Source organism: Zasmidium cellare, assembly GCF_010093935.1.
Source record: "Zasmidium cellare ATCC 36951 unplaced genomic scaffold M409scaffold_37, whole genome shotgun sequence".
In the NCBI taxonomy this organism is placed as follows: Eukaryota; Fungi; Ascomycota; class Dothideomycetes; order Mycosphaerellales; family Mycosphaerellaceae; genus Zasmidium; species Zasmidium cellare.
Window position 1 is genome coordinate 53,233 of NW_022986981.1, and position 25,312 is coordinate 78,544.

The window sequence follows — 25,312 nt, forward strand, 5'->3', positions numbered from 1 at the left end:
CTTGAGACCTGACGTGTGCACGGGCTCTTCTTGCCAAGTGCGCCAATCGAGCACAGGCCGCGCCTCCCTGTATTCTTCACCGCCAACGACAACTTTCCCTATTCAAACATTAGAAGTGATAAAACTTCAATGTACCGCCGCCATGCACGTTGGATCCTCTCACGACAAGCATAGCTCAATGCCGCCATGATGAGGTAATCTGCTGCATCCCAATCTGTCAGAGCACCTCATATCGCCACGAACGCAAGCTATCAATGCCAGATAACACAACCAAAACGATGAAGCACAATCAAAAGCAGTGCAGACATGATTCAGCGTAAGCCTGTCCCAGGCGGCCGTCCGCTCAATGTCGACCAGAAACAAGCTCTTGATAAAGTCATGGGCGAGACACGAACGTCACCAGACTCAAAGCCACCTCCATATGAGTTCGAAAAGGTCGAATCCATCCAAGAAGGCCAAATAATCGATGAATTCGATCAACAGCTCGAGGCTCTGCATCTGGATAGCGAACCCGACCCTTCCGAAGCTCCTCCCGGAGCGTCTCACGAGAGCGTCGAACAAGCAACAGCGAGTAGCAAGAATCCATCAAAAGTGAAAGCCGCTCTGGGCACAGCGTACAACCAAGCCGTCCATTTCGCTGGCGGCCTCGTGTCTCATCCTTTTGAAGCCACGAAACACTACTCAGTCCTCCGACACTCCATTGGCTTGGTCTATTATCGAGGTCCGACGACAAGTGTCGCCATCACCGTCTTCTCAGACCAGCCTCTCCCACCTGACCGGAAGCTATGGCTTCAAAAACGAGGCTTCTCCGGCAAGACTGGTCTAGCGGTTGGGAAACTTGGAACGAGATCTGCTTGGATCGATGTCACGCCGACTATCTCTGCTACTCCTGACGCATTGCCCAAAGCTGATGAGCGGGCGTGGCAGCGGGATATCAACAAGTTCCGCAAAAAAGCTAAAGACGTCAAGCAAATTCGAAACCACCGCCCATATGAGACCAATGTCGTTCGGATTCCACACGTTGCCGCCGATGGGTATTTCAGGATCGTGCTATGCGAGGGTCGCAAGGTTCTGTGTCCCTCGCCGGTCTTTCGCTACGCCTCTACCTCTACAGACCCGGGCATGCTTCGAGGTGCCAGCCTTCGCAGTCTACCTCTTGAGCTAGGGATCAAGATTGGTGCCATGGTCGCCAACAACGCAGCAAATGCAGCCGCCGCCGGTGCAGTGCAGCCTGTCACGACTGCAGTGCAGAACGCCGTTCAGCCTTATCAATATGGTGGTCTGACGCAAATGGCGGCGACGAGCGTTTACGACAGTAGTGGGGCTCCACAGAAGATTGAAGAGGTCAACGAAGTGTATGAGCAAAGGCGGGAGCTTTCTCATCAACAAGCAATTGTTGACGCAGACGCCAGGGCAAGTCTGATAGGCAGCGATGATGGCCCAGAGCATCCATTCCCAATACGCCTCACTGGCAAAGTCATCCCAGGGACTGGCCGAAGCAGAAGCGAGTTTGGAATGCCTACAGCGAACATCTCAGATGTTGCTGAAGACACGATACTCCGTCTTTCAGGGGTGTACGTTGCTTGGGCAATGGTCAGCCCTCCCAAGAAACTCAAAGAACATTCGCCATCGAACGGACTATACGATGTATGGCATCCAGCCATAGTCACAGCAGCGCCTTTGAGAAAGACCCATACAAGTGTGGTAGAGAAGAAGTCAATCTCAGCATACCTGATCAATGACTTCGACAACACAACCTTCTTCGACAGTAAAGTCCACCTCATGGTGATGGGCTTCATGCATCCCGTTCTCCCAAGCTCCACCGAAGAGCAAGCCCTGCAAATAGCCCAAGACGTCGCCATAGCCCAAGCCTCCCTCGAACGACCAGCCTGGCAAGCCGAAACCCTCCTCTTCCGCATCGAAACCGAATCGTCCTCCCGCTCCTTCACAGAACGAGTCGCCGACGTACGAGAGGCTGGCCAAAAACAAGTCGACAAAGTTCCTGTACATTGGCTCGGCGTCAGGACCGACAGCATGGGACTGAAAGATCAGCTCATTGGAAATGGTGGTATTTGCGTGAGGCGATAAAGAGACTATCTCATAGTCTGGAGACTTCGCCGAAAGAGAAGAGATTCCTTCCGCTCTTCTTGTCTGTCGTTACGATGCCTTTTCTGTTGACTTGTTCTGTTTCCCAACTTGAGAGTTTTTTGAGGGTATGTTCATCGGCGTGATTCGCGAGGAATCTCGAGCCGTCTTTTAGGCGGCCGACGACGTGGCCTCTCAGGGGTTTGTTGTCCCGATCGTATTCGACGGTGTATGTCTAAAGCACACAGTCAGCGGGCACTAGACCGTGAAAACAACATGTGAACTCACCTCAATCGTCGCATCACCCTCCGCCTGCTCTAATACCTTCGGAACAAACACGTCCGTCACATATTTCGGCAACGGGGTCACATCTGGATAAGGCAGCCCATCGCTCCGCGGAGACCTGGAAAGGCAAAGGACATGCTGGTATGTCACCCAGCCACCGTTGGCGAGTACCAAGCCAGTCTTGCCCTTTCCTTGTCGGAGCTGGCGGGTCATTTCTGTGATGGCCTGGTCATTGTTAGCTATTGATGGCCTGAATAAATGGTCGAATTGTGCAGCATACATGTAATGAATAGTTATTCCCAGCACCGCCGAAGGAAGTCAGGCCGCCTAGTAGTGTGATTGCTTTCCGTTGCCCGGTAATTGGGAGGCCGAGATGTTCACAGGCTAGTTTTGGGACGATAGGGAAACATCTATAAGCAATGAGCATCCAGCCGGCAATATCAACAAAGACTCGCTCTTACGAGTAAAAGTCGTATAGATCAATCTCCTCCTTGTCGATCGACGAAACATCCAAAGCGGCGTCGAGAGATCGAGATATGCTGGGACTCCACCAATATGCCGGTCTTTGCCAGACTAGAAGTATCACGATGTTAGCAAGGGGCAAATACGAACCAAGGGGATGTCCTTACATTCATTGCTGTCCGAAGTTCCGGCGCCTCCCAAGGGGTAGATGAACTTGTCTGGTGAAACACCAAGTTCTCGTGCGTGCTCTGTCGATGTGAGGATACAAGCTGCGGCCAAATTGACACTTCGCAATTGTTAGTACTTAGTCAACGCATGTATGTGACGGGATCCTTACGTGTTGAAAGCATTCATCAACAACGGATCTGCAATGACCCCAATCAGCTCTTCACCATTCAATAACGGCGGCACGAAACTTACAAGGAAAACAAATCATGCGGTTCTTCTTCGAAACCGTCCCAATACTCTCCTTCGTCTCTGCCTTCGCACCACCACCCCAAGCATACGCATTGCCTTCAGCGACTTTGGCGAATTCGGCGTACAGCTCTGCAGACTCGAGGTGGTTGTCTGCTATCGACTGGCCACGATAAGCACGGAAAGCATTCTCGTAGAGCGGGTAGAGTTGCACGGGGTTGCCAATGGAGTGTTTGGCGCCGAGACTAGGTTGGAGTTCTCGCGTAGTGGGCGAGAAGACAGATCGGACGTCTTCGTTTGGGGCAGTCCAGCCAGGTGGTGGGAGTTTCTTTGCGGCGGCGCAGGCGGTTACTAGAAGACGCAATTAGAACATAGAGTCCAGCTGGCGGTTGGAAGAAAGGCCTACAGCTCGCCAACGCCTCCCCACCCGTGACAACCGCTACCTCACACTCTCCCGCCGAGATCCTCCTCGCAGCCTCATCGACCAACTTCGCCGGCTGATTGCCGCCATGCTCACTGTACTCGCAATGCACCGGCTTGAATGCCAGTCTCTCTGCAATCAGATTTGGATAATCGCAGGGCCATGTCCAGGATTTTACGACGTCGATGCTGTCGATAGAGGATTGGAGCGTTGAGAGGGTGGATGGTGGAAGGCCGGTGTCTTTGATAGCTTCTTGGATGGAGAGGATCATTAGCTGGAGGGGCTCAATGGCGTCTGAGAGGGACTTGGAGCGGTTGACGATGTCGCCGACGCCGATTATGACGGGTGTTCTTCTTGAGGAGCGGGACATGCTGGATTCTTGCTGTTGTGGTATGGATGGATGCTCCGAGTCAGGTCTCACAACGGGAGGCGAAGTTGTCTCTCTCGACAGAAATACGAGATGCGGCGCGTGAGAATTATGTTACTGCGTGTTACATACTACTTTGGAGCGAGGTTCGCTGACACGCAGGTGGAGACGTGAAGTTGAAGCTGTGCCTCGGGCCGATCAAGTTCCGTGGGGATCATTCACTTCACCCTCTGACTGCGGAAACCCCCTGACCTTCTTACAAACACCGCCTGTATGCCAAACATGCCAAATACAAGAAAATGGGATGGACGATAAATTCCCTTATCTGCCTTTCTTACAAGTAACGATGTGCCGATTTGTTGAGAAGGTCAGAAGAGAGGAATTAGTACATTGAGAGCTTGAGTGGTCGAGAGATCCATGTTCGAGCAAGGAACGTCCAATGTTTCTTTGAGAGTCAAGATAAGGGCCTTCCCAATGGCCCGTCGGCCACTCATGGAGACGATGGGATGATAGAGATATAAAACTATGAATGCCACGGACTTGCCCTGATTCTGGATGCTCTTCGGCTTTCACTCCCATTCAAAACTCTCCAGGCTCACAAGATGCATTTCAACATGTCTCCTCAGATATTCCGTCATGCTAGCCACAACATCAAGCTATCGGTAGCACCTAAACGTTCCTACGCAAAGGTCGTCAATGCACCCGCTGCACAAAAGCTCAAGGTCAACGCGGACCGGCTTTGGTATGTTTTACTCCGCGCCTTCAGTCAATGCCTAACAAAGCCAGGGATGACCTTCATTCAACTGCCAAATGGTCTGAGCCTAACGCGACGACTGAAGCCGGCGGTCTGTCGAGACTCAGTGGCACCACTTGGGACAAGATGGCCGGGATTGGTTCAAGGACCAAGTTCAGTCTCTTGGTGCAAAGACGTACACCGTCAATAAAACTGGCTCGCAGTTTGCTACCTTCGACGGTAGGTGACAATCTTGGAGTATCATCGAATGCTTCTTGCTGACTCCATTACTCCTTTCGGGTAGGCGAAAACAGCGGCCTCCCTCCAATTGCAATGGGCTCCTACCTCGATTCAGTCGCCACTGGCGGCAAGTTTGACGGGCCTTTGGGAGTTATCGGTGCGCTAGAGGCCTTCAAGAGTATGAAAGAGCATGGCATCAAAACGTATGCCCCCATTGCATTGATTAATTGGACCAATGAAGAGGGAGCTCGGTTCTTTCCCCCACTTGGGTCGTCAGTTGTCTATGCTGGCGAGAAGGTGAGTAAATTGCGGTGAAGCTTTGTAAGCTGTTGCTCACCAACTTACAGGACGTCTCTGCAGCCTTCCAGAGCAAAGCCAACGACGGCAGCGGAGAGACGACGGGAGCCGCCCTCGAATCCATTGGATATGTTGGCGACGGCCCAAACACCTTTCAAGAGTGGCCTATCTCCGCTCACTTCGAAATCCATGTCGAGCAACAGAGAAGGCTCGAAGAGGCGGGTAAGTCAGTCGGCTGGGTAGAGGGTTGGCAAGGCATCGACTATTATGAGATGACATTCACCGGCGTCGATGGCCACGCCAACACATACGATATGCGCGGAAGGCGTGACAGCCTCATCGGCGCCTCAAATGTCATGCTCGACTTGCAACACCTTGCTCTCGCCCACGGCGGCATCACGACTGTGACAAATATCCAATCCGGACCGATCGGTGCATGCAACATCCAGTCCTGGACGAAAGTGGTCTTTTGCGTCGCAAATGTGTCGAACGAAAGACTAGCAGCCATGGGCCAGGAGATCCTCGCTCGTGCAGAAGCTGAAGCCAAGCAGTCAGGCTTGGGTTACTCAGTTGAAAACGTCATCGATTTCCCGGCAGGCAAGTTCTGGCCGGAAGCTGTGGATTGCGTTCGCAGGGCTTGTGGAGATCGTGGCATCGGAGCTGATACGTGGACGGTGCATGATAGGTAGGGCTTGCTCATATCGTCGGTGATGGTCTATACTGATCATTTTAGTTCCATGACAACTCGCCTGTGTCCGACCGCGATGGTCTTTGCGAGGGCGAAGGATGGTGTCAGTCACAACCCAAAAGAGTGGACCAGCAAGGAGGATTGTGCTGAGAGTGCTCTCGTCTTGGGTAGAGCAGTCCTGAACTACGATCAACTCTTGCGCGAGAAGAGTGCTTGAGGCACATGATATATGACTAACCAATATGTTGCGATGAATCGTGTAAGCGAATGTAATGTACAATTGCTCGTGGTACTTCCTAATGCGGTAGATCGCTGTCTCGGATTCGGATATCGGGTGAATTTGCTGATCCTTCAGAAGACACTGTCATATCGCGGTCGCCTATTGGGTTGGATGCGACGCTACAGCTAAGTCAGCATCGGTCTCTCGCTCGCTATCGATGTTGTACTGCCGCTGTGTCGCTGTTAGACGGAGATTGAATCGGCCTTATATCGTTATAGTGACGATGCTCTGGCCATGGCCTGTAATGGAGTGCAAAGGCCATAGTATCTCCGCGGCCGCTGTTGTATAAGAAGGCCAATGGTCTTGAAAGAGCTGATAATCCGTTCTTGAACGAACAGGTCATCTTGCAGACACCTCACCCCTCTCTTTCAGCATGTCGAAAACTCTCGTCCTCATCACCGGCGGCAACAATGGCCTAGGTTATTTTGCGTGCCAGCAAATGGCAGCAACAGGAAGATACCACATCCTGATGGGAAGTAGAAATCTGGACAAAGCCCAAAAAGCAATCGAGTCCCTCGCGAAGGACACATCTGTTTCAGTCGACACCAAGAATATTGAGCCCATCAAAATCGACATCACCTCAGACGAATCGATCTACGCTGCCGCAAAGACAGTCCAGGAAAAGTATGGGTATCTCGACATACTCATGGCGAACGCTGGCATTGTCGCCAAACAGAAAGAAGACTCAGACAGTCCCTCCCTGCGAACATTGTATCAGCAGCAATACGACACGAACGTCTTCGGCACCGCAATCACCGCAGAAGCCTTTCTGCCTCTTCTGCGAAAGTCCAAAGATCCCAAGGGCAAACGGATAGCCTTCACCTCCTCTGGCCTCTCATCGCTCAAAATCGCTCGGGAATCTGAAGGTCAATACAGCGCTAAGAATTTTGTCATCTATCGAAGCACCAAGACCGCATTGAACATGGTTATGCTCAGCTATGCGAAGCTGCTGGATGAGGAAGGCTTTGTGGTTTCGGCGTCTGATCCAGGGTATTGTGCCACCGATTTCAACGGACACAGAGGGATCAAGGATCCTCGAGAGGGGGCAAAAGCGTTGATCAGAGCGGCGACTGACTCGAAGGAGAAGGTGCACGGGTGGTTGGTGACTGAAGATGAGATACTGCCTTGGTAGCTTGAACGCCAAAAGTCTTTATGCATGGGCCAAGAGCCATCCACCGTCGATGACGAGAGTCGACCCTGTGACATATCTGTAGCCAAGTGTCAGTATCGGGAATTCCAGAATGTTCAAGCAATGCATACCCATTAGTTGCAAAATTCAGCAGCGCTTGTGCATAATCTTTGGGAGTTCCAGCCCGCCCAAAAGGCACGCCCCACTTCTCTCTGAAGTACTGCTTCTCTTTCCCGAGATGCTCATTCACGGGCGTCATCTCCGAGGGGAAGTAGCCTGGTGCCAGCGTGTTAACACGAATTTCAAGATCCGGTCTCTTGAAGTCCACGGCTAGTTGTTCTGTCAATGAGATCGTGGCGGCTTTCGATGCATTGTAGGAGAATTGGCCGTTCTGACTCTCCTTGGTGATGCCGGATATCGAAGAGATGTTCAGGATAGATCCAGCCTCAGTATAGCCTTGCTCTCTCGCAGCGACCAGTAAAGGCAGGAATGCAGCCGATGTGAAATAGTAGCTGGCGACATTAATCTTGTAGATCGAGGTCCAGTCATCGAAATCCTGACTGTTCAACATCGTCTCGCTGATGTCCTTGACACTGCCCTTCGGAGCGCCATCAGGGCCGTAGTTCACGCTTGTCACGCCAGCGTTATTGACGAGTAGATTGACCCATTTCTCCTTTTGCGAGATGAGTTTGACGCCTTCCCGGATGCTCCGCTTGTCCGTGCAGTCCATCTGAATTCCGATTATAGATCCGCCGCTCGCAGAGTCGCTCAACTCTGCATCCTTGAGCTTCTCGAGTCGTCTGCCTGTAACGTAGACCTTGGCTCCATTCGCTGCAAGTGCTCGTGCTGTCATAAGGCCGAGGCCAGTACCGCCTCCAGTGACAACCGTGACCCAGCCCTTAATGTTGAAGAGCGATGCCGCCGTGAGCGCGCTGAGGGCCGACATTTTCTCGCGCAGAATGGTATCTTGCTGATGGAATGTAGAATAGTCAAAGGACAACTTTTATACCACTCACTCAACACAGGCTAACGCCGGATAAATTCCCTGCTTCCATTGCCGGCATTTGAAGGTGACCCTTGCCATTCCTTCTGCCTGGCAGAATTACGCCGATTGGCTGATTGCGAATGTCGCATGCTATGCAGGGCGACTGTCGACCTTTGGAACACCGATTCTTCCTTTCCAAGATGTGTTACTGTTCTGTTCCTCTGGTGTCGTTGTTCTTTGGAGTTCGAGAAGGGGAGAAGGAGGGAACTGGGAGCAGAAATTAGGCTTTATCAACGTCCAGGCCCCCGCAAAAGTCATGGCACGATCCTGGTGAGTGAATGTAGAACAATCTCGCATAGCTTGGAAGCAAGGGCTATACTCGTTCTCCTTGAACCAGTCAAACCGCCGTTCACTACACAACACTTCTGGTCTTTTCAATCCACTTCCTGGGTTGTTCGTTCGCCCAGTCCTCCAGACCTGGCCCAAGACTTTTGGCTAAGTCCAAAATCGGCTACTTGCCAGCCACCTACTTTTAGACGCCCCTCGAATTTCCCACCTTCCATCTCGACAACAGTCAAGTCCCCAAGATGGATGCTTCAGTGCCTCCGATCATCCGAGGGAAGTTCCTCTACAGGGATATCCTGCTCGTCGACTGCGGCGGAGATTTGAAGCGACACGCTCGAGCGCCAGAATCCGAGGTCAAGCGCCTCCTGAATGGCAAAGACGTGAAGGATCAGGTAGGCCACTGGTATGAAGCACAGCTCATCCACTATGGACTGCAGCGGTCGAAAGACAAGAACACTGCCAAAGTGCGACTGCAGCAGGCTCTCAATCAAGGCAAGCTCAAGTCGCAGCCTCCGCATTTGGGGGATATGGAGGGACGGATGAAGGTAAGGTCGAGTCTTGTATTTTAAAAGTAAAGAGACTATATCAGACCGCTAATATTGATGTCGCGATGTAGAAAGAGTACGCTGCCGCCGTTCGCAAAGCCAAGAAGGGTGATTCGAGCAAAGGCACCAAGCGCAGCCGAGACGAGGAAGAATCATCAGCTCAAAGCTCTAAGAAGACAAAAATTTCTGTTACTGTCGATGGCATAGCAATCAGCATCGATCGCTCAGATGAGTCGAAGGCAAAGTCTACGAAGAAAACTACATCAAAGGAAACCATTTCACAGGCTCCCACTCCAAAGGCGACTACTCCAAAGGCGATCAGTGCAAAGACGACCGCCGCAAAGGCGAACACACCAAAGGCGACTGCTTCAAAAGCAACAGCGGCCAAGGAACCCAGGGTCGCGCCAAAGAAGAGCAAAGCCGAGCAAACCTCATCGACTCCCAAGAACGCCAAGCCCCCAGCACCAAAGAAGAAAGCAACCGCAGAACTTGCAAACAACCCAAGAGATCACCCCGACAACGTCTTCCAGAGATCAGGCTCATTCAGTGGAGCTATTATCTCGCGTGAGACGCCGAAAGCACGAACGAAGCAGACGGCCAGAAAGTCCGCACCTGCACTCGGATTCAGAGACGCGTGGGAGGAACCCAGCGACAATGACTACGATGAGGACGAAGACGAAGGCTGCATGGATGGACGAGAAAGACAGACGGCCAGGAAGTCGGCGCCTATGCTCGGGTTCAGAGCCCAATCTTCTGTGAAGAACGAGCCAGGCACCCAGCGCCAGCCCTCGGTCAAAGACGAGCCGTCCAACGACGACGACATGGACACCCGCCCCGACATCACCCAATCCCAACTCAACATAACCGGCGTCTACAACATCTCCTGCCCCTACCTCGAAGCTCAATCACCCGAAGACGCAGATAAACTTCGTATGTTCATCTGCGTCGACAACGAGGCCGGCCTGATCTGGGGCGGTTTCGAGCTGGCATGGAAGACTGGCATCATCAAGATCGACGATATCGCCACCAACCACAATCTGCCGTTCGGCTGGCGGGCGAAAGACTACGAGAAGAGCGGAAGTCTGCGATTTGGGAAGGGTTGCTTTGGCGAGATCATGTTCTGGGGAACGAGTACCGGCAATACGCAGGTTCGTGGTGTCTTCCGCAATCTCTTCCCCGATCCGGTGGAGTTTGAGGGTGTCAGACGGCCTGGTCCTTTGTGGTGTGGGCGGAGCAGCTATAAGTTCAAGCAGGAGTGGGAAGAGTACCCAAAGGAGGCTTATGGACGATGAATGAGTGTCATTTGAAGTACTGCCAAAGAGAGGAACGGTGACTACGGTTTGGAAAGCTCGTCAAAGTTGAACTTTTCTGAGGTCGCGAACTGCACAGCCTCGTCACCAAAAGCTCTTGGATAGCAAACGCACTTGGCGTGAGCAAATACTCTAACAACCACCAACAAGAGTCCGCCGCAAGCTCACGAAGGACATAAGTCATTATTATTGTCCCTCTAATAAAGCGCCATCACGACGAGTCAACCCGATGAAGATCGCCCACGCTACCCCATGGTCACAACGTCCGCCACAACCCCTTTCCAGACAACGCAAACCTTCTACACACACGACCACAAAGTCTAGAGTCACGAAACATCACGCTTGCAGACCACGGAGATGACGCTTCACTTCAGACTTCGACCATGGCGGCTGCAAGATGAGCGGATCTGGCAAGTGTGGCAGTTTTTAGATATGTCACGCGAGTCGTCAGGTACCGAGTTACTGACGATCTTGGAGTAGGGAGATGGGTTTATAGAAGGCGTTCGCGCCTCGACTGGAAGAGACATTGTCATCTTCTGATCTCTTTCTTCGTTGTTGACTTCGATCCTGCGTCTTTTCGCCAACTACGTACACTCCTTCAACCAAACCCAAAAATGAAGTTCTCCATCACCCTCCTCACCCTCCCCCTAACGGCAACCGCCCTCTTCACCCGCACTCAATCCCAAAAGTACAAATGCATGACGCTAGACAAATGGGAGCAAACCAACGAAGCCTGCGCCCTCAACTGCGAGAACTACGCCCTCCTATCCGACGGCTGCAAGAAAGATGATTTCTACTGCCACTGCCAACGGACGCAGAAAATAGACGATTTACGCATTTCGATCTCCTGGTGGTGGTTGTGTCGGTGTGTGGATGCTGATGGTGTTGGCTGTAGGTCATGGTGCCGTGTATGTTGACGCCCGGGGGCGTCAATGCGACTTGTAGCGATGAGCAGCTCGGGTGGTTCCAGGGGAATGTCACGGCTGTTTGCGAGTATTTTAATGCAACAGTGTATGCGGCTTATGCGAGTTGTCCGCAGTTGGTGGTTTGATTGATTTGTTGAGGGGACTTGCTTGGTTTGGTGGTGGTAATGGTGTGGACGTGGTCAGATCCTTTTTATCTGATGTCGTGCCAGGAGCGTACTTTCGTGCGAGGGTATCTGATAATGATTCCAGTCCAGCACAATGGTCCGTCGTTGATGATCTTGGCCTCTTCTCTTTTCTCAAAGACCTGCTTGCCGTCATCCACACCGTACAAAGGTGCATAATCTGGAGACATCCCGACCGCAACTCAGACTCACCAGTCCCGCAACCCTGTTAATCGAACCAGACAGACAAAATCGCTCCACCACCCCTATCCCCACAACCTCAACCCCCCATCCCCAACCCCCCATTCAACCCCTCCCCATCAACCCCCAACCCAAAAATCGTCGCCTCCCTAACCCCCATCCACCGCCCCTCCCCATCCCGCCGAAACTCAAAAACAGCCACATGCTTCCTCGCCAAAACCCGCCCAGGAACGCCAGGCCCGCCACTCTCCTGCGCATTCACAAACACCGTGCCCACGCCATTCCCCCAGTCGACCTCGGTCGTGCAGCTGAAGATCTCGAGGCGGTAGTCCGGGAAGCCCGCGGTGACGGTCTTGAAGCCCGCGAGGAGGTCCGCTTTGGTGTGTGTGGAGGGGCGGGAGCCCGTGTCGTGGGTGACTTCGAAGGAGGGCGAGATGGAGTCCCAGGAGGGGAGGGAGGGGGTGTTTTCGAAGGTGCGGTTGTTGATGGAGGTGGTGCAGTTGCGGACGATGGATTCGAGGTGGCGGGCTATTGCTCCGCGGTTTTGGTCTTTGTTTTGCTGGGTCGTGGAGTCCATCTGAGCTGAGGTTGGGGCATGGTAGTTTTCTGTGAGGATCGTGGGAAGTGTTCGTCTTTCTTTGAAAAGGTGTGTCAGAACAGCGGGACAGCTGCCCGCCAAATATCTGAAGCTTGTGACGGTGGGCTCTAGGCCTTCTCCTAAGCTCGTTAGCAGGTGTAGGGCTGAAAGGACTTGCAGGTGATTTCTTGCCGAGAGGGAGCTCTCGGAGCTCAGAAGTCTTCTCGTACTTGTTCTGACGTACCTTACGATGGCTTGCGTCTCTGGTAATGTTCTTTCATACTATATACATATATCTATCCTCTGAAAAACCATCCTTCTCCCCCTCAACTCGATGGAGTAAACGCACTCTGCACACTGCCATACCCTTGCGGACACTTCTTTCCCAGCGCCACACTCCCAGATCGAATATAACAGATCTGCGCTTCGGCACAAGCACTATTGGTACAGTTCGGGCTCTTCACGCTACTCTTCCCCTGCAACTGCGTGAATTTGGAAACAAGGCTGTGGTCCTTCTCCATCGCCTCGGTGACAGCATGCCAGAACGTCGCATTCAAAGGCGCATCCTGAGGCCAGCCGGCTGCTGGACCGTAAGTGTCGCGAGTGGAGTACTCGAATTCGAAGACTGGGCCGTGGGTGGTTAGGTTGGAGAAGGAGTTGACGTCGGCGTACCAGGTGTAGGCTTCGTAGATGTCAAAAGTGCCAGTGTCGACCTCGTACATGCGGAAACCAGAGTTCAGGTTGGTGAGAGGTGTCACTGATGGGCCGATCCAGCCAGGGGTCAGCGCTGTGTTGAGGGATTGGTTTGTTCCCTGTGGCGAAGTCAGCATTTATTCCTCACGATTGATCTCGTCAATACTGACGTTGTTAGCGTAATAGATCATCATCTGATCCTCATGCGTGTGCCCAAAGAACACATTCGCGATGACATGCGGCGAATATCGATCGATGATCTGATAGAACAGGTTCGTAGGGTTTGGGATCGGGTTGCTTCCATCTCGTCCAGAAAGAACATGGGCGAACAGCCAGACACGCTCGCCGGCATCTTCAGCAGCCTGCAATTCATCGATCACAAACTTGAACACGCCGCTGTTGTCCGGATTGGTGGTGTTGATGAAGTTCAGGAAGTTGGAGCGGTACCAGAAATCGCTGTTGAACGTGATCATGCGTAGGCCGTAGTGATTCTTGATGCTGTAAGCGCCGTAGTGGGTTCTCGCCTGCTTCTCTGCTGCTTCGTCAAGCCATCCTTCGTGTCTCCAGAGCGCAGACACATGGTCATAGTTCCAGCTCTGCTGCTGTCCAAGTGGGCCTGGAAGAGAATGTGGAGAATCGATGGCCTCTGGATTCGTGTCGTGGTTTCCCAGAACCGGGAAAACAGGTCCAGTCAGGTACTTCTTGAACATATAATTGTAGATGGACACCTCAGCGTACTCGGTATAAGCCCGGCTAAGTTCAGTCTGCGGGTCATGAGAAACCAGATCGCCAGTATAGACTGTCCATGCCAAGGGGTTCTCTTTCGACGTGCCAGTCAGTGGACCCACGGCTTGGAGGGCAGCCAAACCAAGATCATACGGTGTATCACATTCGAAGTATCCAAAAGCAGGAGCTGGATAGCTGATTGAGCCATTAGGAAGATTCGAGTTCTCGACATTGCTACGACAGCACAGGCCAGATGTGCAGTTACCCTCAGAGCCGACCTTGTAGCGAGGATCGACGTGGAAATCACTCATGTGCAGCACTTTCACATGCTTTCCACTCGGCTTGTGAACCTTGGGATTCTTCGGCTTCGGTTTCGGGAAGAGACCTGTGGTGTTCAGTGGCGAGGTCGTAGGCGCCGGACAGAACGTAGAGGAGATCGAGTTGCAGATGTACTGGCCATCCAGACCGGAAACGTCTGCCAAAGCCAGAATCTGAGTCCAGATAGTGCCGAAAGTATCGACCGCAAAGTCTTGCTCACAGGTACTGGCCGAATGCAACTTGGTCTCATTGCAGAGGCTCACCATCGCAGCTGGTACGAGCGTGGGAGCGAATTGAGCTGCAGGCTTTGCCACGGAAAGCGCTGCAATGCATTTCGAGCAATTGGTTGGCAGATATGGGCTGTGAATGATCTCCTTGACGCGATTGACAACATCAGAAATGACCCATTCTTGCTGACGTCTCGTGAGATTCGCAACTGGCTTGGGGAAGTAGACAGGATCCGGATCATGGTCTGGAATCGTGTCCGGGTTCGTCAAGTTGTGCGGGACTTCACCAGAATCAGCTCGTCTCCCTCATCAACCCTCATCTCATTGCCCAGCCTTACACGTAAAGTTCAGCACCGGGTCAACCAGAGCAGGCTGCGGCTCCTGTCCACTCGGAACTGGGTAATATGACGGAAACGCAGCAGTGGGAAACCCGGAGGGCGCAACGAAAGACGTAGCGCCAGGCACGGTAGCCTTGAATGGCACACTCCCATAGCCTGACTGCGCATCGCCAAACTGCACCAGCAGCGGCGCGACAGCCATAACTCGGACAAGACACGCGAAAGCCATGGCAGCGACGAACAAGACGAGAAGCACAGCAGAAGCAACGGCTTGGCGGGGCCCGGCCATGGCGCGGCGGCCATCTTGGGTCTTTTATCTGCAGCAGCAACAACGTGGCTCGGCTGCAACGGCGGGCACTTGGTTTTGCGTCGTCATTGTTGTTCCTGGCGAGCTCCACGCTGGATCACTTTCTCCCTCCTTTCATGATGAAGAGGCGTTCAATGGCATATATATCGACCAATAGATCCATCAAGGTGATGCACGTGAGATGCTGTCCGAAAGAGGTGCATTAAGTGGGATTGGAATCCAGCTAAATCGCTGAGAGAGGATCGTTTTCGTACGAGCTGTTGATGTGACAGAAGTCGCGGCTGACCTGTACGACTTCACGCCGATTTCACGAGGATACAGTAGGTCAGATGTACGACTCACAAGACCAGACGACGCCAATTCACACGAACCTCATGAATCAATGATTAGTACCCAGAGCTCTACACGCCATAGTCAAGAATGGCCTCCAAAAAATCCCTCCAACCATACATCTCCCTCCCTCTCCCCAAGTCCCTCAAAGACGCATCGAAACCTCAAACAAAAGAAGAACGCCTCCGAACGATCCTATCGAATCTAGAAGCACATCACAACACAGTTCGGTAAGCCATGCGTTTCTCTACTCATCCACCTTAAAACTCCAAAAGACTGACTCGATATCCAACGCAGTAACCGGCTCATCGCCCAAGCGAAGGCGAAGCATATGGCTCTGGAAGAACAGCGAGAACAAGAAGACCTCCAACCCTCCACAAAATCGCCCACACAAGAACCACAACACCCCTCCATCCCCTCGAACCAACAATCCCTCGACCACCTCTACCAAACCCTCTCAACCCCCTACACCCCGGGCACAGGCGACCTCTCAACCTCCACAACCAATCCCCTCCCCCAACCATCACCTTCACTCCGCCAAGCCACCCCACCGCCCGAAATAGCCATCGCAAAGGAAACACTGGATCAGATTGAGCTTTACGAACAGCACGCACGGCCGACAAGGGAGTATTACGAAAGGGCTTTGAGGAGGTTGAGGGAGGGGAGGAGGGAGTCTGTTGGTGGTGCTGGGGGCGAGAGGCCTGGTGGGCCGGTGAGGACGGCCTCGGCGGGGAGTGGACGGTCGAATGTTGCGAGTCCGGGGGATGGGAAGGGGGTGGGGATGGGGAGGAGATAAGAGGAACTGAAGTGGGAAAGGATCGGTTGCCATTTCGATTCGTCAAGACTTCATCATGCCGTCCGCGGAGTTTCAACGCCATCGCTAAAAGAAACGATTCCGACCAAACGAACACACCGCCATCGACGACCACGCCACCTTCAATCTTCAAGGAAACTACCCATAAGCATCCGGTCCAGGCCCCCCATCCGGCCCACCTTCATTCGCCATACTCAACCTCGCACAGAGACTCAGAAACACCACCGTCTCCGTCGCGGCCAGGAAGTTGAGCGCGTCGAGCAGAATTTTTAGATGTCGGCTGAAATGGTCTTCGTATTGGTGCAGGATGGAGAAGAGCTTGTCGAGCTTGGCAGGGTCGTAGCCGGGTTTGTTGGAGGTGGAGCCTTGCGAGGAGGCCAGGTCGGGGTCGGCGGACGCGAGGTAGCGGGATAAGGAGGAGGTGTAGTTGGCAAACATGGTGCATGTCGACATGACCTTGGAGTTGATCTAGAGGGGATTTGTTAGTGTGCATGGATCACATGGTGGTGTGCCAAGACTCACCCTCAAGAGTTTCGAATTGGTCAACATGCACTCTTTCAGACATGTGGCCAAGAAGTCGACGTGATCCTGCATCAGCTCATCAACGGTCCTCTTCATCTTCGAATCGCCATCCGCCTCTTCTTCATCCCCAGCATGCGACAATCTCGACATGAAGGCCAGCCAATTCGGTTCGATGACCTCGCTGGTGCAATAGTATAAAAGCTGCTGCACGAAACAAAGCATTCGACTCCTCAAACACCACGCGCGTCGTTTCCAGTTCTCGATCTTTCTGGCGACTGCAGCATCTCCCTTGGTCTTGTTGTTCCAAGCCCTGGCTTTGATGTGTTCCGTCCATGAACCAGTGAGCATCGTCTCAAGATGTCGAAGGCTCAGGAGATAACGAAACAAGAGCTGATACCGTGTCAAAGTCACCCGACTGACGACCAGCGAAAGCGGAAACGGCACAGCATAGTCAAGCGTCAAGCCTTCGTAACCACTGATCTCCTTCCCATTCTTGTCGCTCCCACCCGCGGCTGGCGTGTACGATGATAATGAAGTCGCATCAGCGTCCATGCCTTGGACATTAACCACACGCATGAGCCATCCAGTGAGACCGACATCGTTCATAACGACCTTGACATCCTCTTTGAACGTATCTTCCGCTGCTACCGATCCGGGATGCCGTATGACAATATCCAGCAGACTCTGCAGCTTTCCCACGTTGATGCTCTTCGCAGGCTTTTTGAGCTCGAGGCGGGTAAGCTCCAGGAAGTAGGAGAAGAAGTCGCTGCGGTCCAGAAGGAAGTAGTGCTTCAAACTCCGTAGTCGGGCGGGTAGGTTGTGAGTCGTAAGAAGGAGAGTCATGAGACTTCGATTCGCAAAGGCGTAGGCTCCACTGACATTTTCGACAAACCGAGGATCATCAAAGGTGTGCGGGATATCAGTGCTGGCGTCCAAGTCTCGGCTCACGTTCTCTATTCCACCACACTCGCGAACGACATTCAAATACTTCCCAGCTAGCAGTACTTTATCTTTCAGGGACTCCAACTGTGGCGGAACAAGTTCTTGTCGAATCGTGTATCGCTTCTCCCAGTACTCGTCCGTGTAGTCTTGTTCGAGGCCTTCACGGCGAATAGATTTCTGCTCCTTGATCAGAAACTCCTGGTGTGGGTCTCGCACGTTTCCATGATGCAGCCACTCATTCAACATGGCCATGTACGGACGGCTGGCTTCTCGTAGTAGAAGGGTTAGTAGCTGCCGGGCAGCTGGATCACCAGCCATCGACTGCAACCGTCTGGTGAGAAGGCGAAGAACGGCGCCACCTTTGCAAACTTTCTTTCCGGGCATTGCAGTATCTTTACCCTCTTTCAACGATTCGAGGATGTTCTCAAAATCGTCCGAGTCATCTGCTCCATCCTCGTTGTCCAGCATGCTGTTCTCCTTCAATACCTCGTGAGCCACACCATATAGCTGCTGCATCATATGCGAGGTGGCTTTCGTATGCAGGCCAAGTTGATGCAGGGTAAAGTCCTCCTTGGTAAGCATCTGGTGTTCGAGTTGCGCAATCAGGATCATGTAGTCCTTGAGCATCTTCCTCATAGCTGCGCACAACGCATGATTCACAGTGCCCATCTCTTCCCGGCTTTGCACCTCCACAAAAGCTTCCACCGCACAGTAATGTGTCGCCGTCTTGAGCATGCCATGCGCAAGATCTCGCAAGCTCGGATCCAGTCCGGTCTGTATCCAGAACTGCGGTCCAGCAAGCTTGCTCTTCTCGTCTAGCGGATCGTATGCTTCGACGTATCGAATGTATTGGCCCTCGAAGCCCATGAGAACGAACAAAACATCCTCAATAAGCGCCTTCTCTTGTGCTTGTAAGGATAGCGAGTCCAACCTCGGTGGTTGTATGCTCAACGGCGCCTTTGCAGCTATAGGTGGAACGGATATTCGTGAGGCTAAAGGTGCAGACGAGGGCGCGAGCAAACTAGCATGAGGACTCCATGAAGCGGCTACTAACGATCAGCCAGTGCACTCTTACTGAACACAACAGCACACACGCACAGGTCACATACCCGGTCCATCATCCTGTTCCGACCTTGCTACCGACTTCTCCTTCGGTAACGGTCTTTCCACATCCTCACTTCTCCGTCCATTGGCACGGTCCGGTTGTTGTTTTGTAGGTGAGAAGGTGCGCCTTATTAGTGCTTCACGTGTGATCGTGTCTCGCTTGGTCGTCTCGGTTGTAGTCGATTTGACGCGGTTGTGGAAGGTCGATCTCGAGTCTGTTCGGTTGTTGTCTTCGACAGCGGAAGTGGGCCGGCTCTTTTGCTGTCGCTGTTGCGCGGAGGCTCGTCGATCGCTGATGCTAGCCCTCGAGGGCGGTTGTGAGGCCATTTCCTGTTCCAATCATCGCTATCGCCGGGGGTTCATTGAAATTGACGGTGATATTGAAGTCGACTCGTTGATCGCGGGGTGTTTCTGAGCGACGCGCCGTTTGAAACACGTCGGAGAGAGTCCGTGCACGGCATCACAGGCATCTCAAGCTGCGTACACCTTCACCTGCCAGACATCCATCACTCGGTTCAACTTCTCCACCAAGCTCCAAACGACTCACTCATACATCGCCAAATCGAACGAGGACTCCTCCAGCAGACACACATTAGCTCTCAGCCAAGATGTTCATCGCGCGGTCAGAATATGGTAAGATCCCCCAACTCAAGATCACAGACATGAGCTATAGCTAATTGCATACAGATCGCGGCATCAAGTACGCTCACACACGCATCACTTCAATGCTGCCTACTAATATTCATATAGCACCTTCTCGCCCGAAGGCCGCCTCTTCCAAGTCGAATACTCCCTCGAAGCCATCAAGCTAGGCTCAACCGCAATCGGCATCTCGACCTCAGAAGGTGTCATCCTGGGCGTCGAGAAGCGCATCACCTCCTCCCTCCTCGAAACCTCCTCCGTCGAGAAGATCGTCGAGATTGACAGACACATCGGATGCGCCATGTCCGGTCTGCAAGCCGACGCCCGCAGCATGATCGAGCACGCGCGAGTAACGAGCCAGAATCACGAGTTCCACTACAACGAGCGGTTAGGCGTGGAGAGTTGCACACAGGCTATCTGCGATCTCGCGCTGCGGTTCGGCGAGGGTGCGGATGGTGAGGAGAGTATCATGAGTCGGCCGTTTGGTGTTGCGCTGTTGATTGCGGGATACGATGAGGAGGGTCCATCACTGTAAGAGCTATGTTTGATGTGAGATGAAAACAAGAGCTAATGGATATGCCAGCTACCACGCAGAGCCATCAGGCACATTCTACCGATACGACGCCAAGGCTATTGGATCGGGCTCAGAGGGTGCACAGGCCGAGCTGCAAAACGAGTTCCACAAGTCTCTGACATTGCCAGAGGCTGAGGTGCTGGTGCTCAAGACGCTGAAGCAGGTCATGGAAGAGAAGCTGGATTCGAAGAACGTGCAGTTGGCAAGCGTGACCAAGGACAAGGGTTTCCGAATCTACACGGATGAGGAGATGGCTGGTGTTGTCGGCAGGCTGGAGGGCAACTGAGGATACGATTAGAACGGGCACAAAAGAAACGGAAAGAGGCATGTACGGTATCGATGAAGCATCGCGACGGCGCCCAGGCGTTTCCGCGTAATTCATGAGGCCTAAAGGCTGGCTTCAAGTTGACCAAGCAAGCACGCCCTCAAACGGTTACACTCTCAGCCACCGAACACCAAACCATTCTTGCCTCTACTAATAGGAAGGGTAACACAGCCAAAATGAAACAGACAATCAAGTTCGCTTGAAACGCTCGCTCTTGAACAAGTCTGCCCGACGACTGGAAACACCTTGGACCACTTTCAAGCAGCATAGTTGAAGCAATGTGGCTGTCTGACTCCACGCATCACAGCACCGACAAAGAGAGCCCTGCAATTCCAAGTACCTGCAGGCTCAAACGACATTCAATATGTTGTTGTAAAGATCTGCACCGCACATCAACACTAGCTCCCACATGCCACACTCCCCCAGCTCAAGCGGGTGACAGTCCACCTGCACTCCGCAACTTCCTGATTCGGTATATGTTACGGCCACCACCGTACTTCACGACGAGCAGACACGAGGGTAGCATACATCTGCGGTCGGTAGAAGAAGCAGCGGGAACCAGACGACCGATGAAGAGTTTCAAGCAGCCTTTACACTCGTGTGATTGAACCCCGAAAGCATCGGTGTTGGATTCCATCGGTGAGGTAAGGTACATGGAAGCAGCTACAGCAGCTCTGCCCCCAAACCCTCACCTCACCTCGCATGCGGAGAAGGGTCAGAGTCTACAAAACACATATATTCCACCCGTCATCCCCAACTCCCACACCAAACTGTCTCGCACACAACCCCAAACCTCACTCCCACATCTTCCCTATCAATCAATCCATCAAAACAAAAAATGACAACCGCCACATCCATCCTCACGTCCAAACCCACCCAAATCTCCATCGCCACCAACCCCTCCCACGACCTCCTCATCCAGCGCCAAGACGCCTCCTCAATCCCTGACCCCAAACCGGGCGAATGTCTCATCCACGTGCGCGCGACGGGGATCTGCGGGAGCGATGTGCATTTCTGGAAGGAAGGGCGGATCGGGGACTCGGTGATTCAAGGGGAGTGTGGACTGGGACATGAGAGTGCCGGCGTGGTGGTGGGGTTGGGGGAGGGGGTGGAGGGGTTCGAAGTTGGTGAGTGGCATCGAGACCTTCTGGGTTTAATCAGTAGACGGGGGTTAAAGGGGAATGTTCTCTCATTGACGTTGTTCTACAGGTGATCGAGTCGCCCTAGAATGCGGCATCCCCTGCTCCAAACCCACCTGCGAACCCTGCCGCACAGGCCGCTGTACGTATGCTCCAGGGCAGAATGCAGAAGACACCCTACAGAATTTCGTATCTGAGCCATTCGCTGACATCCTGTCGTTGGCTTTCAGACAACGCCTGCCCCTCCATAATCTTCTACTCCTCCCCGCCCATCAACGGCACCCTCCGCCGCTACCACGCCCACCCATCCGCCTGGCTGCACAAACTCCCCGCCACCATGACCTTCGAAGAAGGCGCGCTGCTCGAACCCCTCTCAGTCGCCTTAGCAGGGATCGAACGCTCCGGGCTCCGCTTGGGGGATCCGCTGGTAATCTGCGGCGCGGGCCCGATCGGGATGGTGAGTTTGCTGGCGGCGAATGCGGCGGGGGCGGCGCCGGTGGTGATTACGGATATTGATGAGAATCGGCTGGCGATGGCGAGGAGGTTGGTGCCGAGGGTGAGGACGGTGTTGGTGGAGAGGGGCGTGGAGAGTCAGGCCGTGGCGGGTAGGATTAAGAGGGCGTTGGGCCAGGAGGCGAAGTTGGTCATTGAGTGTACGGGCGTGGAGAGTAGTATCCATGCGGGGATTTATGTGAGTTTCGATATCGTCTACACACTCCCCTCGCCTCGTTGTCCTGTCCAAGCTGACGGTTCGTGTCTAGGCCTCCCGTTTCGGCGGCACAGTCTTCATCATCGGCGTCGGGAAGACATTCCAGGAAATTCCCTTCATGTACGCTTCCTTCCGGGAGATCGATATCAGATTCCAGTTTCGCTATCGCGAGACGTATCCCAAGGCCATTATGCTTGTCTCGGAGGGATTAATTGATTTGAAGCCTTTGGTGACGCATCGATTTACGCTGGAGCAGGCGCAGGAGGCTTTCGATGCGGCTTCGACGCCATCGGCGAAGGCGGTGAAGGTGCAGTTATTGGATGGTTGAGGGGAGGAGATTTCGAAGGCCGTGTGAACTGGGCATGCTCGTGCATTCTTCCTAGAAGTCGCCTGTCCGTAATCTCTCAGTCTTCACATTAAACCTCAGTCTTCAACCAATCCTCCCAGGTGGAGGCCTCTTCTTCAACCGATTCCTCGCCTTCTTCGCCTCCCTGCCCGCAATCTCAGTCGACTTGGACATATGCTCCGGGTCCTTCGCCACCAACACAAACTCCATATTCCTCTTCGCCCTGCCCAACAGCCTGCGAAGTAGTTTCTCTTTGATCGTCTCTGGTAGGTGGTTGACGGTGGCGGTGGAGGAACTTGATTCGGACATGCTGTTTTTGTGGTCGTCGGTGGTTGTGGTCATGCTGTGTCGTGTATGGTTGTATGCTCAAGTGTGGGTGTTTGTAAAGCCGAGTGAGCCATGAAGAAGTGTCTCTTCTCGCCAATGGTGAGGCACATGCATCGATCATAAGCACTCATAGTCACCATGCGCTTACTCGAATCACTTCACATGATCCTCAGCAAACCACGCCCTTACTCAAACACACATGCTCACACGCATCACCACCCTCCCCATCACCACCCCACTCACTCCTCATCCTCCTCATTAACCAAATCCGAAATCCTAATCTTACTCCTCACCCCGGGCATCTCATGCGGCGCCCACCTCTCAATCGCACCCACACTCTCCCTGAGCGTAAAATTCGGATTCGACTCATCGTCCTCCAACAACCTCTCCGTACCACTCCCCACCGCCATAATCCGATCACTCCACCGCATGAGCCTCTTAACCAGCTCCGGAAACTCCAGCGCCTTCATGCCGCCCCGCATCTCAATCATGCGCTTCTGCGCCGGCCGGTGCACGTGCGCGGACGCGTGCTTGTCGCCGTACATGTGCTCGTGCAGAGCGATGCGGCCGACGGCGAGGATGATGGCGTCGGAGCAGGCGCGGGAGGGCTCCGCGAGGGCGTCGTTGATAGCTTTGATGGCTTGCGCGCGCAGCCAGTACATGATCTCGGAGCGGACGGTGCCGAGTTTGATCATGTCGCCGGAGCCGAAGAGCAGGCGGACGTAGAAGAGGGCGGGCTCGGAGAGGGCGTTTTGCGTCATGAACCATTCCCATTTGACGCCTTGTTCGTCGGTGATTTTGAGGGCGGGCCAGCCGCGGGGGGCGTAGACCGTCATCACTGTGGGATGTCAGTATTTGAAACTCAATATCAAAATGATTTATGAGATGAGGTCGAAAGACATCAAGGTCATGGAAACCTAGAATGGAGCCTGATCTACCACCCATCCCAAAGCACTAATCTTCCCCAAACCAACGACATAAAACTTACTATGATGCAAAATATGATCAAACCAAGGCTGATACGGCACCGGATAACAATTAAACGGATCCGCCCTCCCCCTGTCAGGACTCGGCGCGGGCGAACTCGGCGGCGTGAGCATAGCCATATCGCCACCCCCCACAAACGCCATAGGCTTCTCGCTGCCATCCGCCATACGTTTCCGGCGCTCCGGCACGACATACTGCGTGCTGGAAACCGCTCCCAAGGGCGTGTTGGCGATGCGGCGTTTGGAGCGGCATTGTTTGCATTGGCACGGCGTGTCGGGGTGCACGAGGTGGACTTGTTCGACGGCGGCTTTGGTGGCGGGCACGCGGGACAGGGCGTCGTGGTAGAGGGCGAGGGAGGAACCGGCGCCGAGGCCGATGTAGGTGGGTTCCTTTGTGGGTGGGGGAGGAGGGGCGGGACGGGGTGGGCCTGCGATTGTAGAGGTTGTTGAAGTCGTTCGTTTCCTCTCGCTCGAAGATCCAGGTCCAGCAGTGAATGTCGTCGTAGATTTCGAACTCGTCGTCGTCGGCTCCGTCTCGACCAAAAACGCACTCTGCCCACTTCCACTCCCACTCCCACTCCCACTCCCTCCCGCCGAAGAACTCTCCAACTGCTCGAAAATCTTCTTCCTCCGCTCCGGCCAAGACTTCAGCGCCGCCACGGACCTCACACGCTTCTTGTTCGCCTGGCTGGACGCATCGTTGGGATTCCCAGTATTAACAATGAAATCAATCTGCTTGGGTTTCTTCTTATTCGTAGCCGCATTATTGCCGTTATTGCTGGCACTCATACTGCTGCTTCTCCCGGAACCACTGGTTCAATGTTACGTTGTTCTTCTTGCCTCAAAGCAGATATTCATGGTGATCAAAAGAGAGAAGAGGAGCAAACAAAGGAGAAGACGACGCACTCGGTCCGCTTGGTTGGTCAGATCGCCATGGCTGCCCTTGTCGATTGACCAGGGTCGCCAGAGGACGAACATGGGAAGGTGAAGTGTGGAGATGTGGCCAGCCAACAGCGAGTAAGAGCTGTTAATTAAAGCGATTAACTAGCATTTCATTAAGAGCGGTATTGAAATCCTTCCGCTCGGCAAGGCAAGGGCGATCGACTTTTGCGATAGCGACGATGCCGAAACCTCACCTCCTCTCTCGTCCACCTAATCATCCAGTCATCGCAAACACGTACCGACGAAGACGTCCGATCAAGCCTTCCGCCCAACCTCGCGATCCCCTGCCTTAACAGCACAGCACAGCTCATGTGGATGTGAACTAGGACCAGGTCCGCCCATGAACGCCCCACGTACGCAGTAAACCCACCTTAGGTAGGTGAGCTCCTGTGGCACAGATACACTTCGAGATAATTCGAATAAACATAACTATTCCGAAATCGGGGAACAAGTTTTCCCGGGGCAGGGGAGTGGAGTAGATCGATTCCCGTAATCTATCCACTCGACTTCGTTGGCATATCTGGGCAGTGACTGTGGTGGTGATGGTGGG

At 53.5% G+C, this 25,312-nt stretch overlaps 12 protein-coding genes across 12 annotated transcripts; 7 read left to right on the plus strand and 5 right to left on the minus strand.

Moving 5' to 3' along the window:
• Positions 1-306: 306 nt before the first annotated feature.
• On the plus strand, positions 307-2,088 carry M409DRAFT_58507 (uncharacterized protein; the record flags this gene model as incomplete). The annotated part of the gene is made up of 1 exon (XM_033813931.1): positions 307-2,088. One exon carries the CDS (start codon positions 307-309, stop codon positions 2,086-2,088), a length of 1,782 nt encoding a protein of 593 aa, XP_033662939.1.
• A 10-nt stretch (positions 2,089-2,098) lies between these two features.
• On the minus strand, positions 2,099-4,037 carry M409DRAFT_69287 (uncharacterized protein; the record flags this gene model as incomplete). Its single annotated transcript, XM_033818220.1, has 8 exons — positions 2,099-2,320; positions 2,374-2,595; positions 2,651-2,780; positions 2,832-2,943; positions 3,000-3,118; positions 3,170-3,197; positions 3,253-3,597; positions 3,653-4,037. 8 exons carry the CDS (start codon positions 4,035-4,037, stop codon positions 2,099-2,101), a joined length of 1,563 nt encoding a protein of 520 aa, XP_033662940.1.
• Positions 4,038-4,648: 611 nt separating this feature from the next.
• On the plus strand, positions 4,649-6,209 carry M409DRAFT_58509 (uncharacterized protein; the record flags this gene model as incomplete). Its single annotated transcript, XM_033813932.1, has 5 exons — positions 4,649-4,776; positions 4,874-5,007; positions 5,072-5,304; positions 5,355-5,989; positions 6,038-6,209. 5 exons carry the CDS (start codon positions 4,649-4,651, stop codon positions 6,207-6,209), a joined length of 1,302 nt encoding a protein of 433 aa, XP_033662941.1.
• A 436-nt stretch (positions 6,210-6,645) lies between these two features.
• On the plus strand, positions 6,646-7,404 carry M409DRAFT_69289 (uncharacterized protein; the record flags this gene model as incomplete). Its single annotated transcript, XM_033818221.1, has 1 exon — positions 6,646-7,404. One exon carries the CDS (start codon positions 6,646-6,648, stop codon positions 7,402-7,404), a length of 759 nt encoding a protein of 252 aa, XP_033662942.1.
• An 18-nt stretch (positions 7,405-7,422) lies between these two features.
• On the minus strand, positions 7,423-8,347 carry M409DRAFT_69290 (uncharacterized protein; the record flags this gene model as incomplete). The annotated part of the gene is made up of 2 exons (XM_033818222.1): positions 7,423-7,480; positions 7,533-8,347. The coding sequence occupies 2 exons, from the start codon at positions 8,345-8,347 to the stop codon at positions 7,423-7,425; spliced, it is 873 nt and encodes a 290-aa protein (XP_033662943.1).
• A 626-nt stretch (positions 8,348-8,973) lies between these two features.
• On the plus strand, positions 8,974-10,568 carry M409DRAFT_27434 (uncharacterized protein; the record flags this gene model as incomplete). Its single annotated transcript, XM_033808568.1, has 2 exons — positions 8,974-9,276; positions 9,348-10,568. 2 exons carry the CDS (start codon positions 8,974-8,976, stop codon positions 10,566-10,568), a joined length of 1,524 nt encoding a protein of 507 aa, XP_033662944.1.
• A 2,209-nt stretch (positions 10,569-12,777) lies between these two features.
• M409DRAFT_69292 (uncharacterized protein) lies at positions 12,778-14,982 on the minus strand (the record flags this gene model as incomplete). The annotated part of the gene is made up of 3 exons (XM_033818223.1): positions 12,778-13,263; positions 13,315-14,696; positions 14,754-14,982. 3 exons carry the CDS (start codon positions 14,980-14,982, stop codon positions 12,778-12,780), a joined length of 2,097 nt encoding a protein of 698 aa, XP_033662945.1.
• A 498-nt stretch (positions 14,983-15,480) lies between these two features.
• On the plus strand, positions 15,481-16,186 carry M409DRAFT_58513 (uncharacterized protein; the record flags this gene model as incomplete). The annotated part of the gene is made up of 2 exons (XM_033813933.1): positions 15,481-15,620; positions 15,688-16,186. 2 exons carry the CDS (start codon positions 15,481-15,483, stop codon positions 16,184-16,186), a joined length of 639 nt encoding a protein of 212 aa, XP_033662946.1.
• A 156-nt stretch (positions 16,187-16,342) lies between these two features.
• On the minus strand, positions 16,343-19,099 carry M409DRAFT_27437 (uncharacterized protein; the record flags this gene model as incomplete). Its single annotated transcript, XM_033808569.1, has 3 exons — positions 16,343-16,672; positions 16,727-18,714; positions 18,778-19,099. 3 exons carry the CDS (start codon positions 19,097-19,099, stop codon positions 16,343-16,345), a joined length of 2,640 nt encoding a protein of 879 aa, XP_033662947.1.
• Positions 19,100-19,380: 281 nt separating this feature from the next.
• Positions 19,381-20,274, plus strand: M409DRAFT_27438 (uncharacterized protein; the record flags this gene model as incomplete). Its single annotated transcript, XM_033808570.1, has 4 exons — positions 19,381-19,405; positions 19,460-19,472; positions 19,523-19,945; positions 19,998-20,274. 4 exons carry the CDS (start codon positions 19,381-19,383, stop codon positions 20,272-20,274), a joined length of 738 nt encoding a protein of 245 aa, XP_033662948.1.
• An 877-nt stretch (positions 20,275-21,151) lies between these two features.
• Positions 21,152-22,489, plus strand: M409DRAFT_69295 (uncharacterized protein; the record flags this gene model as incomplete). The annotated part of the gene is made up of 4 exons (XM_033818224.1): positions 21,152-21,440; positions 21,523-21,594; positions 21,683-22,143; positions 22,214-22,489. The coding sequence occupies 4 exons, from the start codon at positions 21,152-21,154 to the stop codon at positions 22,487-22,489; spliced, it is 1,098 nt and encodes a 365-aa protein (XP_033662949.1).
• Positions 22,490-23,073: 584 nt separating this feature from the next.
• Positions 23,074-24,609, minus strand: M409DRAFT_58517 (uncharacterized protein; the record flags this gene model as incomplete). The annotated part of the gene is made up of 2 exons (XM_033813934.1): positions 23,074-23,672; positions 23,823-24,609. The coding sequence occupies 2 exons, from the start codon at positions 24,607-24,609 to the stop codon at positions 23,074-23,076; spliced, it is 1,386 nt and encodes a 461-aa protein (XP_033662950.1).
• Between the last annotated feature and the right edge of the window lie 703 nt (positions 24,610-25,312).